The sequence below is a fragment of the Chinchilla lanigera genome, unplaced genomic scaffold, assembly GCF_000276665.1.
Source record: "Chinchilla lanigera isolate Chin_1 unplaced genomic scaffold, ChiLan1.0 scaffold00121, whole genome shotgun sequence".
NCBI lineage: Eukaryota > Metazoa > Chordata > Mammalia > Rodentia > Chinchillidae > Chinchilla > Chinchilla lanigera.
In genome coordinates, this window is record NW_004955522.1 from 3925440 (window position 1) to 3939677 (window position 14238).

Below are 14238 nucleotides of genomic sequence, written 5' to 3' on the forward strand. Positions count from 1 at the left end.
TGCTTGTACCCCTGGCACGCACCTGTCCCTGCAGGGGCCAGTCACTGCGCAGCGTGCAGACAACCATTAAGTGGGTGACCTGGCACGGGACGCTGGCTCTCTGTGGTCGCACCCTCCTGCCTTTCTGGTCACTGGTATGAGTCGGGGGTGAGGGGTCAAGGGGGAAAGCAGTGGGAGTTAGAGCGGCTATCCCGGCCTCTCCCTCTGGGTGGAGGTGAAGTCTCCTCACCCTGCTGGGACGTTTTCCTTCCCGGCTCACGGCCCTCTTACCTCTACATTTGCACCTCTCTTTGGTGGGGCACCCGTGGAAACTATCCTCCCCTGGGCCTCAGAAGGCTTGCGGCCCCCTTCCCTAGCGGCAGGGGAGAGTTTACATCCCTGTGGTGTCCGATGCTGGATCCTGGGGACCACCCACATTTACAGGTTTGGGGGAAGGGCCCATCGGACCAGAACCCTTCCAGAGCTCATGTGCGGCTCACAGAACACCCGAGCCCGCTGGGAGGAGATAAGGAACCAGATGAGCCTGCCAAGGTCTGACTGTCACTGAGATGGGAGGATAAATGGACGTGGCCACCCCCGCCTGTCTCCTGCGCATGTGCACCGCTGTCCTGGGCCTGGGTTGCTGCTGCACCGGGTGACTGTGCAGGGTTCTGTGTAACGTGGGTGTCTGTCGCCTGAAAGCCTCTGCAGACACGTTCTGCGTTCTGCTCAGCTTGACCCCACTTGCAAGGCAGGCTCGGGGGAACTGCTGGGGGTTCTGTGAAGCAGTCCCTCTTGGGTCTTTCCTGAGTCGCCCCGGGTTTTCAGAGCCACAGCTACTCCTGGCACGTGGGTGAGGCGTGGCATCTGGGGACGGCCCTACCCGACCAGACTTCCGGGTCTCCTCGCCCATGTCAGCCTTTCACCACCCGTATTCGAGGACAGAGATCATGTGGCAGGGGAGGAGCCACTGTTGGGACCTGTGTGTCACATCTCTGTGGTCAGCGCCTCGGGGTGGAGATCAAGGTTGGGAGATCCCCATCCTGCCAGCCTCTGTCACTCATAGAACATGCTCCTTGCAGCTCCCAAGAGAGAGAGAAAAAGAGACAGAGAGAGAGAGACAGAGAGAGAGACAGAGGAGGGGAGAGAGGGGGACAGACAGGGAGGGAGACAGAGGTGGTCCCTCTGCTTCAGAGGGTAGCCCAGGAGCCAAGGGGACAGCTGGTACCTGATTCCAGGCAGAAGCAGAACTCCAGGGGGCCCACGGCCACAGAGGTGTTGCAGAGAATGGCGAAGCTGGTCAGAACCGTGCCCTCCTCTGGGAAGATGGCACAGGTGGGCACCTCAAGGGGCGGCAGTGTGCTGATCACATAGGTGTCCTCCCCATACATGTGCCTGGTCAGTGCTATGAGGGAAGACAGAGCATGCTCAGGGGGCTGTGTGGGTCACCCGACTCCCTCGTGCCTCAGGATTGCCCGGAGGGCGCTGGGAATGAAATGCACAGATTCCGGGTCCCTCTCCAGACCTCGCCGGGGATTCCCTCAGGCCCCCCAGATACTCATAGCTCACGGCTCCCCTGAGGCAGGGAGCCCGGGGTCTCACTTGGAGAAGCTGGTCACAGGTAGAGCAAGAGAACCAGACAGTTCTGCCTTGGATTTGACCTCTGTGAAATGGGGCCCATAATAATAACAGCTTCCTCATGGAGCGTTTGTGAGGAGGACGCATACTGGGCAATACTGTTTTACTGAAAGTCACTGAGCTAGAAAGAGCCAAAGCCAGGATCTGGAAGCAGGTGGATCCATCTCACCCTGAAGCCCACCCTTCCAGGTACCCCAGCCTGGGAGGAGCCCTCAGGTGACACGCAACAACATCCCACATACCTGCTACAGTCTCTCAGTTTTTTTGTTTTGTTTTGTTTTGTTTTTTTTTTTGTTTTTCTCCGGTACCGGGAACTGAACTCACGACCTTGCACTTGCCAGGCAGGCGCTTTTGCCGCTGAGCTAAATCCCCAGCCCGTCTCTCAGTTTTTATTCTTTAAGCTTATGCACCCAAGATCTAGGAAAGGGAGTTTTGTTTTTTTTTTTTCTGGAGACAGGGTCCTGATATGTAGTTCAGACTTTGTTGAGATCCTCCTGCCTCAGTCTCCTGAGTGCAGGGATTACAGGCAAGCACCATCACACCCAGCAAGAATTTTAATCAATTACAACAATTCCTTTACCTAAACTCAGTTCAGAAGGCATGGGGTGGACCTGGGAGTGTCCACTTAGCCAGTCCCCAGTTTATCCTGCTGTGGGTGTCAATGGGCTACTGTAGGAAATACAGGCTCTAAGGAATTCTTCCTAAAAAGGATAAGTGCCTGACTCTTCATTTTTGAAAATCTGCATTTCCCACACTGGGCTTGTTTTATACGAGAGGCCTGGATTCTCCTAACAGGGTGGGCGGTTGTGTGACCTGTGTTCTGTTTTTTTTTTTTCCGGTACCAGGAATCGAACTCAAGACCTCACGCTTGCCAGGCAGGCACTGTGCCACTGAGCTAAATCCCCAGCCTTGGTTGTGTGACCTGTGCATGACCTGCCTGTCTCACCGAATCCTGTCACCCTCCTGCGTGATCACCATTCTGAGGCAGGCACATCATCATCCCCACGTGGGGAAACTGAGGCATGGTAGAAGGCTTCCAAGTGGAAAGCTGTGGTAGTTTCACTCCAGGGCCTGTGCCCTGCCCCGTGCTACACCAAAGCCCATTTTGCCTCTCTAGGTTTACCTTGGTTCCCTGCGGGGTTGGGTGGCTTCTCACCTGTGGCTCGGATCCTGATCACCTGGCCCCAGGAGCGCAGGGAGCGGCTGTCCAGCAGCAGTGTGGAGGCGTTACTCTGCAGGAGGACTGGGGACCTCGGCCAAAACCCCGGGAGGCCGCAGGCGGTCGGGAGGGGCTCGGCCTGAAAGAGGCTGGGGTCCGCCCACTGGCCTCGGCAGGACAGTGGCTTCTGACCCCCACGTGGCCTGGCAGATTTATGTCCAGTGAACGGACAGCGGGCCCCACCGGCTTTGCTGGATATCAGGGCAAACAGCCCGGTTCCAGCTGTCTGTCTGAGGGCAGGGTCGCTGCGGGTGGAGCCTGAGGTGCGGCTGTGCATGCAAGTCACTTATAGCAACAGCACACAGGGGACCGCAGGGCAGGGAGGGAGCAGCCAGGTAGAGGCGGGATGGAAGGGGGAAGCAGACTCGGAAGCGGAAGGTGCTCTGCAGACACTGCCTTCCTCGGGAAGGGCGCAACCTGTTAGGTCCCCACACCCACCCGCCACACACAGAGCTGCAGATGGCTCAGCCCGAAGGAGGCCTTGGCTGGGATCATGAGTCCCCACAGCTCTTGGTCTTCTGGGCCCAGTCACCCTGCTGCAAATTCCCTCCTTTCTCCTCACGGCGCTCCCCGACCCCGCCAACCCTGATGCACGGGCTCTGAGTGAGACTGACTGCTGTTCTGGCCCTCAGTACAGGTCTGGTCCACCAAAGGGCCATTTCCGTTCCCAGGGGTCGTCAGCGTCTCACCTGCTCTGCAGAGGGATGGTCTAAGTACCAGCTGAACACGGCGGCCGGGGCATCGCCTCCCAGGGTGACTCTGAGGAGAACGTCCGCATCGGCATTCACTGGTCGGCAGTTCTGCTCACAGCTGAGAGGGAGACAGGACGGGAGGGGGACGCTCCCTCAGGCACTGCGACCCTCAGCCTGGTCTCTTGCCCCGTTCTTTTCAAGTCCTTAGAGAGGGTGGGAAGTGTCCTTTTGGCAAACGCAGGATGGAATAAAAGTGACCACTGCTGCACCCAAACCGGGACACGGCCTTGCAGACAGAGGTGGGTGGTGGTGCGCTGCCCGCTTCCCGCCCATCCCCTGCACAGGGCCGTGACGCGGACAGGGGAGGCGGAGCAGACAGGACCCGGCCAGATCCCGTCCCTGCCATCTGGGGACGATCCCCTTGTGGGAGTCACGCAAACTCTCGGAGCCTCACATTCCTCAACGGCACCCTCTAATTCTCGTCAGCTCTAGTAACAGCAGGGCTGCGGTTTCACGGCACGTGTGCCTGGCATGATCTCATCCACGGGTATCAGTGCGTGCGAGGCCTGCAGCAGCCCTGCCTGTGAGGCGTCAGGACCCCAGAGCACACGGGGGCAGCTCAGACTCAGACAGCTTGTGTGACTTGTCCCAGTGACGCACTCCTAAGTGGGTGAATGGAACATGGATCTTTGTGCCTGGATCTGAGTCCTGGGCTTTCTGGGTGACGTTCTACTCCCTCCTGGACCCCTAGGAGGTCACTCTGGCATCTGCTGTGTTCGACCCATCCCCTGGTCTCTTCTGCCTCAACTTCGTAAGTTCTCGACTCCGACTTGTCTTCACACCCGTCCTAAGACAGCGTGCGAGGTGGGCTCCACCGGCCCCGCCATGCTGCTGCCCAGCTCTCCATGGCTGTGGCCTGCAGACTGACCTCTGCAGACAGCAACACCCCTGCTCCTGCGCCCTCCACCTCTCCTTGGCCCAGCCAGCGGGAAGGCTGGGAGAGGTCGGAGGCTGCGAGGAGAGAGCGCACGTTGTCACCTCCAGCCCTGCTCCTTCCCCTGGGAGGCTGCAGTTGGCAGCGGCCAGGACCAGGGCTCCCGCTGGGAGGTTCCTTCCCTCCGCTGCAGCTTGCAGGGGCTTCCGGTCATGGCACCCCACCTCCATCCTTGGGGTCCTTGGAGCCATGGCTTCCTGTCCTGCATCATCACCGGGCTCGTTCCCTTAGACCTGTCCACACCCCGAAATGGAACCTTCATTTCCTGTCTGCGGTCAGTTCCCGTTGGAGGGAGCCAGCGCTGCCCGCAGGGCCCCGGCTGACGGTCCAAGCTACTTCCTGCTCTTCCCTTGCCTCCTGCAAGAGTCTCAGCCTGAGTCCTCTCTTGCCCTCCTGAGGCCCTTCTAGCAGAGTTTTGAAGCAAGACATGACCATGTCCCGTCGACTGAGCCTCTTCGGCGGCTCTCTATAGCATCCTCAGGGAAAGGGCCTGAACCCGACGTGACAGCAAGGCCCGGCCTGAGCCAGGCCCTCCTGGCTCCGGCGCCTTCTTGCCCCTGCCTCTCCACTGGTCTCGTGAATGCTGGTTATTCTCTGCTCTCTCCCTTTCACTCTCTGCTCTCCCTGGATCCCCGCTTTCTCCTAGCGCCTCCTGCTCATCTCTGTTGAGCCCCAACCCCCACAAGGCCTTTTTGACCCCTGGAGGGGGAGTTGTCACAGACCTCCCTTCCCGCCTGCCTGCCTGCCTGCGTGCTGACCCCTGTGGACCCCGGGGAGTAACCCCAGGGGAACAGAGTGGCTGGCGCTCAGTACCAGCCCTGCAGGAACAGGTCCACACGCCCACCTGACCCGAGGCCTGAGGTCCAAGGGGGCGGACACGTAGAGGCACCGCTCTGCCTCGATCTCCAGCTCCTGGCCCCTCAGGACGGCCAGACGCAGGGTGACAGCGGAGTCCGGCGGTGGCAGGCAGGGCGGCGGGACCACCAGCTCCCGCTGGTCTGTGCGGAGGAGCCGCCTCTGCACGCAGTCGCTCCACTGAGGCCAGCAGCGCCCTGAGAGAAACAGGAGAGCTGTCACTCCTCAGGAACCGTGAACCAAGCTGGCGCTCTCGGCTCCCTTCTGGCTTGAGGGCTTTGGAAGAAAAGGGTCAGGATTAACAACACCAGCTCCACAGATTTCGATTTTGGGGGGTGCCAGAAATCGAGCTCAGGACCTCACGCTTTCCAGGCAGGTGCTGCTCCACTGAGCTAAAGCCCCTGCGGAGATTTTGCTTTTTAAGGAAAGAAAACAGAAGTCACTTGTGGGCTGTGAAGAGAGTGCGGCAGGGGCTTGGGGAGGGGACCCCCACTGCGCAGACTCGGTGCGGGCCTGCAGGGAACCTCGCTGATCTGCACCCGGGGCTTTCACCGATGCTGAGGCAGGCGCGTGGGAGAGGCCAGGGCACCTGTGTTCTCGGGATGGCCCAGCAGCCTCTGCAAGACCGTCCTCCTGCTCCTTCTCCAGCCTCCTCCACTCCCGTCCTCACCTGTGGCTGCGCTCTGGGTACAGCTGGGTGAGGCGGAGCTCGCAGTGGCCACAAAGCCGCCACTCCCCAGAGAGGAGGCCATGCACAGCTCCCTGTCCCCGTGCCTGCTCCGGGCACCTGGGGCCTGCACCTCCTGCTCCGGGCAGCTGGGTCTTTGCCTGCCTTAAGTTGGCAACTCAGGAAGTTTCAACTCGGGAAGTTTCAACTCTGTTGACTGAGGCTTGTCTGTCTACACCTCTCTCTCCACCCGCACCATGATGCTCGAGGATCCCAAGATCCCCCGGGGTGGGATTCACGCTCCGCTTAGTGACCTAAGTTACCCCTGTTCCCTCTGTATTCCCATGATGAGAACCAAGATTCAGAAAGACGTCATGGCCATGTAGCAACTGATATCAAAAACCTTGCCCTGTTGCATGACTTCCGCCCAGTTATTCCAGCTTTAGAAATTTAGTTAAGAAAGCAACCACAGGTGTAAACAAAGACACAACTACAAAGATCGTGGAGGCAGTGTTGTTTACAATGACAAAACAATGAGGAACAACCTGAATGTCCACAAAGATGGCTCTGGTGAATGAATGGTCGTAGAGCAACTTGACAGTCTATTGTACAATCAAGACAGATTATTAGACGCCAGGACTATAAAGTGTGCAGGATATGTTCCAGGAAGCAAAGGGTAACAAAAGCAATGTGGACAGTATGTGTGACACTCACTTTATCTCTAAGAGAGTGTATACATAGCTAGGAGATAGCCCTGTGAGAAGGAGTCACCCGTTTCTAAAACCTGGGACCCCCATGTTGGTTTGTCAAAAAGTGCCCAAGTCCTGCTCCCTCTAGGCTCTCCCCAGTGACATACCCAAGAGCGAAGAGAAATAGGGGAAGGAATATTTCATCACTGATCTCTCACATTGTTTGGAATTGCAATTGATTAGATAATACAAAAAAGCAGACTGGCTTGTTAGGTCTTATTATTTATTTATTTTGGTTTTTTGAGATAGAGTCTCACTATGTAGTTCAGGCTAACTTTGAACCACAGCAATCCTCCTGCCTCACCCTCCTAAATGCTGGGATTACAGATGTGAGCCACTAAGCCTGGCTTTCAGGCATGTTATTGTCTTTAATTCTTTATATCCACTGTCACCTGCCTTCAGGGCCACCTCCTTCCCTCCTCCTCCCCACCTCCCATTTTATGGAATTTCCAATCCCCGGCACACACGAGCTCCCCGGAATGTCAGGCAGAAGTAGCGCCTGTGTGATGAGGCAGGAAAAGAGCAGCAAAGCCTGACCGCTCTTCCTCACTTCTTAGTGCAAAAGGACCAGCCCAGAGCACTCACACCACCTACCACAGGACCAGTGGAAGCGCAAGTCCTTGTCGCCGTCTGGCCAGCCCAGCGTGACAGTAGTGAAAGGATCCACGTACAGACCAGGCTCAGCGTACAGCTCCACGCTCCCCTTGTCTCCCTGCAGAGGAAGCAGCTGCTGGTGAGCGGCCCGTGTCAGCGGCCTCACTGAGCGGATCTGTGCTATCCCACGAGTCACCTAGAGCAGCCATGGTGTGAGGCTTGGGATCGCCGGCTGAGCCCCGGGTTCTCCTTATGGAGGTGGAGTTGTCCCTCCCTCTGGATCCCCAGGGACAGGGCTTTCTGCCAAGGGCGGGCTCAGGGCCCACTGTGCACACAGCTGTGCTGACTGAGGCTGCGCTGGGCCAGGCCCTGTCCTTCCTGTCTGGAGATGGAACGAGACCCAGCCCTTGCCCGGAAGTTAGGTGGGAAAGAGGCACATAAACCGACAGTGAAAACTCAGAGCGGTGACCTGGTAGAGGGCAGCCCGGGCAGTCGTGAGAACGTGGGAGAGGGAGGCGGGAGGTGAGGCCCAGCCAAAGCTCAGAGGGTGGCCTCAGCCCGTGTCTAAGTCCCTGAGCGCCTGCACCTCCGGGGGTTTCATTGCATCCGACTGCCAGGGTTACTGTGGGTCCTGTCTGCAAGCGCCATGTCTGGCCCAGACAAGATATGAACAGCTGCTCCGCTGTGACCCAGACAGCGTGGCCAGGGACGTGTCCCTGGAGTATAGGCTCCTGGAACGTCCCAGAGGAGGAAAGCACGGAAAGCTTGAGGTTCTGGGAAAGGGGTGGGCAGGCTCCGGATCTGGATCGGAGCGAGCTCTGGTGGGACCTGTCCAACAGCTCTCACAGCCTCTTGCTCAGGCCTAGAGCACCCGGCCCAGAACAGCACAAGCTCCAGACAGAGGAACACAAGCCCCAGGGCTTCCGGTTGGAGCCCACGCTCCGGCCTGGGCACCCAGGGCCTATCCGAGGCCTCTCCTCTCTGTCACCTCACCCGTTAGACACATCCTAACTCTTCACTTCTTAATTCTAGTTTGTCAGCCTCCCTTAGCAAGCTTCGCGGAGGCAGGGCCCACATCGATTCACAGCTGTCTCCCAGCCCCGGATACCTGCCTTCCAACACTGCAGGTGGGCCTGTAGTCTTTGCTTTTCCATAAACATGTGCTGAGCAATGCCAAAGCAAGAAGCTGAAGACTTAGTCTTGCTACAGAAACTAATGGCATGTGCTTGTTTTCTTTTTGGTGTCATGTTTTATTTTTATTTTTGCATTTTTGGTTTTTTTTGTCTTTTTAAGACAGGGTCTCACTATGCAGTTCAGGCTGGCCTTGAGCTCACTTTGTTCCCAGCCTGGTCTAGAACTCACAAGGATCCTCCTGCCTCAGCCTCCCAAATACTGGAATTACAGGCATGTGCCACTGCACCTGGCTTTTATTTTTATTTATAAAAATTTAATTTCTGTATTTTTTGAGACAGGTCTCCCTATATAGTTCAGGCTGGTCTTGAACTCTCTAAGTAATCCAGGATGGTCTTGAACTCATGGCTATCCTCCTGACAGAACCTCCTGAGTGCTAGGATCAAAGGTGTGCACCACCAGGTCTGGCTTTGTTTGCTAAAATAAGCATTAAAAGTATAGATCTAAGTACCGTGTTAACTGTATCCCATGAATTTAGATGTATTACATTATCATTATCAATCAATTAGAAATATTTTCTAATTTCCTTTGTGATTTCTTCTTTGACCCATTCATTTATATAGAAGTGTGTTGTTTAATTTCTAGGCTCTCCAGGAGATACTTACATCTCCTAAGTGCTTATTATTGACTTACAGCATAATTCTAGTGGTTAGAGGACATGGTTTGTTTGATTTCATTCTTTCTGGGCCCCTTTTGAAATGGAAAAGCGATCCTTAGTGCTTTGATTATTGAGACCAACAGAAGAAAACTCAAAGCTGAAACACAGCCCTTGGACATCGGTGCCTTGCAAGGTTGTTTTTAAAGACACTCACATTCTTTCCTTCCGCATTCGCTCCAGATGGTTCTCGGAGACCTGTGAACACAGCGGGACTAGGTGTCAAGCTACGGTGGGAACCTCATAACAGGTTGTTAAAAGACAGCCGGATGGGCGCGCTGGCTGGTGCCATAGTCCCAGCCGCTCGGGAGGCTGTGGCGGTTGGTCCTGATTGCTGACTTGATGAGATCAGAGACACCTCGAGGGGTGAGGCTCACCCACTGACTAGGCCGCGGTGGAATGGCGTGGGGCCTCATTAGAAAAACTGGGTCACTGAGGCAGAAGCTTGGGAACCATACCGGCCCCTGGCTCCTTGCTCTGTAGCTCTTCCCTGTGCCCTGGCTCAGGGGAACATGGCGAACATTCGGGTGATGGAAAGCCAGCTCACAAGCAAAACCATCACGTCTGGGCTATCGATGCCTCTTTGGTAGTTAAGGAGAGGCAGCTGCCAGTGCAGATAAAGCACAGGCTTTAGAGTCCGCCGAGAGCGTCTCTGTGCTGTGAATGACCGACTGCCCTCTGATGGGCCAGGCGGAGGCCCGGTTTGTAGCACGTGTTTATTCCCCAAATACCCCGGCCAGCGTGGAGCTCACGCTACCAACCCAGCATCACCGAAAGTAGAGTGAGGAGGGCAAGCTGCGAGGAGGCGGGCGCAGCACACCGGCTGTGTCCACAGCCTCAGTGCTTCCTCAGGCAGTGCCGGCCTGGGCAGCTTACTCCTCCGGAGCCTGAGTTTCCTCCTCCACAGGTGAGACTGAAGGCAGCTGCAGGAGCACCCAGCACTGTGCTGTTTACCCTGCTGCTTCACAAACTTGACTTCTGTCAAGAGCACTAGTAGCCAGGCATGGTGGCATATGCACTTGGGAGGCTGAGGCAGGAGGATTGCTGTGAGTTCGAGGCCAGTCTGGGCTACATAGTGAGACCTTGTCTCAAAAAAACAAAACAAAACAAACAAGGATATATATAGAGCTAGTGTGCCACACTTAAAAAACAGGAAAAATGCATTCAATTAACATGTTCTGGAGATAGTAAAATGTTATTATTAATGTCTAGCAATAAAGGCTGGTGATAAGATAGAACTTAAGATTTCCATGGGGTTTTCCAGGCTCTAATGATTTGGGTATCTTAAGAGATACACTTGAAAAGATACAAGGGCTGGGGATTTAGCTCAGCGGCAAAAGTGCCTGCCTGGCAAGCGCAAGGTCCTGAGTTTGGTTCCCGGTACCGGAGAAAAACCAAAAAAAAAAAAAAAAAAAAAAAGAAAAGATACAGCAGGTGCTCACTGAATGGTGGGAAGGTGAAAGTTTCAGGTGCTGCATGGACCGAGCGAGCCACGAGGGGACAGTTGTCATGACGACACCATAACCACGCCTTCAGTGAATTCTCATTCACATAAATTTGAAGGCTTGTAAAATCATACAAGGCAAGAGTAGGACATGCATGTCCGTAATCTCAGCACTCAGGAGGCTGAGGCAGGAGGATGCTAGGCTAAGCTACAAAGTGAGTTCAAGGCCAGCCTAAACTGCATAGCGAGACCCTGTCTCAAAACAAAATAAGGCAATGCTGAGATGCCAGCTAGAGGGCTCTCTCAACTTTAAGAAGGAACACAGTTCACTAATCAGAGAAATATTTGCTGCCTCTGCTCCTACCACAAATTACCGCCAGGACTTCTGCAAAGTTACTTAAATTCTCTGGGCCTCAAATCCCACCCATGGGAAGGAGGGCCGTGGGCAGCAGAGGGGACATGTGACGGCGCTTCCCCGTGCAGGCATCCACGCCCCGAGCTCTGGTCCATCTCCTGGGACAGCACCTCCCCGCTCCTCTCTGCCCTGGTTGGGGTGGAGCTCAGCCTTCACCACGCTCTGGGTGCGCCTGTGACCCTGGGCCGCCCAGTCAGAGTGCCAGGTGCCCCTGGTCTCGGCAGCTGGCCTGGAGCGAACACGGGGAATGCAAACTGAACCAGGATCAGCCCGAGGAGCCTCGGGACCTGTGCTGCAGGTACCCGGTGAGGCTGCTCTCTCTCCTCTGGGGACCAGGAGCAGAGCCTGGGGCTGCCTTGCCCCCACTGGGGAAGACAGAATCGGGGGAAGCCAACGTAGAAGCAGGGGTGAAAAGGCTCTGCTTCCTGAAGACGCTGGTGATGGACCCACGTGTGCTTAGGGCAGACCTGTCCCCTGGACTTTCCGTTCTGTGATCTGCTGAGGTCAAGCCCGTGTGAGCTGCTTTCCCGTCCCTCGCCGCTCAGAGCCCCGCAAAGACACTCCAGGTGAACTTGGAGTCCTGCGATGGCCGCTGCGGCTCAGTCAACTTCCGGCATCCACCTTCCCTGGGCAGCCAGGGCCCACCTCGCCCATAGCGCCCGGAAAGCTGCACAGCTGCCTTCCCAGCATCCCTTGTGGCTGGGCACAGAGCCTTCCCTGGCCAGAAGGAAAGACTGGCCCCGAGGAAGCAGGGCACAGAAGGCAGCGTGCCCGGCTGACACGCGGCATCTGGAACTGCAGCTGCCATCTTGACCCACACGGGACAAAGACTATGGACCAAGCCAAAGCTCCAGGGTGACACGGCAGAGACAGATCGATCCTGGGTCCCTGCTGGCATTGCCAACCCATTAAATCAACCCTGGAGCTGCTTATTGCCTCGCTTCTTATTATGTGACTGAAGAAAGCTCTGAACTTCAAGACACTTAGGTTGGACTTCTATTCCATGCCTCACGGAACATCATAACGAGTACAAACTCCCCTGCCTCCGAATTCCAGGTCAGTGGTTGATTTTTGTTTTTTTTTTGAGTCAGGGTCTCACTATGTAGTTCAGGCTAGCCTGGAGTTCACTATGTAGCCCAGGCTGGCCTCGAGCTCACAGGGATCCTCCTGCCTCAGCCTCCTGAGTGCTGGGATTACAGGTGTGTGCTACCACACCCAGCCAGTGGTTGAATGTTTTACTGTATAGTTAGTTGTCCCTCGGTATCTGCAGGGAATTGGTTGCAGGACCCCCCACCCCAGCACTCTGGCAGGCTGAGGCAGGAGGATCCCAACTTCAAGTCTAGGTTGGACAATTTAGGAATTTAGCAAGACCCTATGTTCAATAAAATTAATTTTAAAAAAGGGCTGGGGTGTAGTTCAATGAGAAGACCCTTGGTTCAATCTCCAGTACTGCAAGAATAGAAAGCAAGCAACCAAGCAAGAAAGAAAGACTCATAGATACCCAAATCCAAGTTGCTGAAGTCCCTCATACAAAATGGAGTAATATTTTGCATATAATATAACTTACCTTTCTTTCTTTCTTTCTTTCTTTCTTTCTTTCTTTCTTTCTTTCTTTCTTTCTTTCTTTCTTTCTTTCTCTCTCTCTCTCTCTCTTTCCCTCCCTTCCTTCCTTCTCTCTCTCCCTCCCTTCCTTTCTCTCTCTCTTTCTGCAGTGCTAGGGATGGAATGCAGGGCCTCTCAAAAGCTCAACTTTTTTATTATTCATTAAGCTTATTGATATATTTTAGATCTACATATTGATATACTTTAAATCATTTCTAGATTATTTAAGATACCCAAATAATGTAAATGCTACGTAAACAGTTGTTATTCTCTATGTGTAGGGAACAATGACAAGAAAAGGAGTCCATGCATGCTCAGTACGGCTGCAACATTTTTCTAACGTTTTTGGTCACTGTCCGAGAATTCTGACTATGTGCAGCATGCCGTACACATTTGCTACCCTGCGTGGGGGGCCCGCGGGAGGCCCCGAGCAGTGCCCCGGGCCCTGGCAGCAGGGACGCCTTGCCTGTGACTGTGACGCTTCCCAGCTCCAAGCTCAGGTTCGAGAAGGCGTTGCTCACCCGCACGGTGACCACAAAGGTGCCTGCAGCGCAAAGGGAAAAGGTGTGGTTACGGTGTCGTCATGACAACTGTCCTCTCGTGGCTGGCCCGGCCCATACAGCACCTGAAACTTTCACCCTCCCACCATTCAGTGAGCACCTGCTGTATACCAGGCACAGGGCAGGTCCTGGGGCAGCAGAAGTGGCATCCCTGTCCTCAAAGCCTTGGTGTCGGGGAGACTCGTGGACAGAAAGTGCCAAGCCATGGCTGAAGCTAGCAGGGGGCACTGTGGGGGTGGCACATGGTCACCTCAATGTCAGGAGGGAAAGAAATGGCTCATGGGACGGAACCAGGGCTGGAGCTGAAGGTGGAAGGATGAGCAGGTGCCATGGGAGGCACTGCCCTGGCCGGGAGCCATGGTGCAGCAGGGGCCTAGGAGCTCCTACCAGAGGTGCCCAGGCTGGCACCTCCACAAGCAAATGCCTCTAACCTGGACCCGTCCATTCCTGCCTCCCCCTCCCCACGCTTGCCCCAGAGGGGCCCAATGTGCTGGTTGTAGGGGGAGAAGGAGTCTGTGACTCGCCTGAGAGTGAGGACAAAAGTCCCGGAACAGGCAGCGCTTCTGTCCCTCACTAAGGTCTAAGCTTCCCCCACCGGTAACTTCCATGGGAGCCACGGGGACAGAGCCTGGGTGGGTCACAGCCTCCGTGCTATGTTCCAGCTCCTGCAAATTGGATTCTGCAGCTCCAAGCCGGACCTTTGGTAGTTGGCAAAGTTCCAGTGGTTTTCTCCAGCTTAGCGTCCCTGCGCTGTCTCTTGCCTGGCCCCTGGCTGAGTATCACCCCATTCCCGGCACAGCTCTGAGATCAGCGGGAGCCGCAGGGAGGCTCCTGGGGGCGCAGGGAGGCTCCTGGGGGCGCGGGGACTCACCACTTCCGGTCCACTGAGCTCCTCGCCCCGCCCTCCAGGGCAGCCAGCTCCCTCCGGACTGAATGCAGATGTGTGCTGCCCTCCCCTGTGGAGCCCGCCCACCTGTCCTCAGC

At 55.7% G+C, this 14238-nt stretch overlaps 1 protein-coding gene across 2 annotated transcripts in view; it reads right to left on the minus strand.

The window, feature by feature from the left end:
- Window positions 1-14238, minus strand: part of Pkd1l2 (polycystic kidney disease 1-like 2) — an 85392-nt gene that overhangs the window by 47634 nt on the left and 23520 nt on the right. For both annotated transcript variants that reach the window (XM_005409357.1, XM_013507110.1), the window contains exons 8-14: window positions 13154-13238; window positions 9391-9448; window positions 7388-7505; window positions 5367-5574; window positions 3526-3646; window positions 2774-2915; window positions 1208-1384 (exon numbers count right to left, since the gene is read on the minus strand). In XM_005409357.1, coding sequence (XP_005409414.1) covers window positions 1208-1384; window positions 2774-2915; window positions 3526-3646; window positions 5367-5574; window positions 7388-7505; window positions 9391-9448; window positions 13154-13238 — 909 coding nt within the window. The remainder of the gene's footprint in view (window positions 1-1207; window positions 1385-2773; window positions 2916-3525; window positions 3647-5366; window positions 5575-7387; window positions 7506-9390; window positions 9449-13153; window positions 13239-14238) is intronic.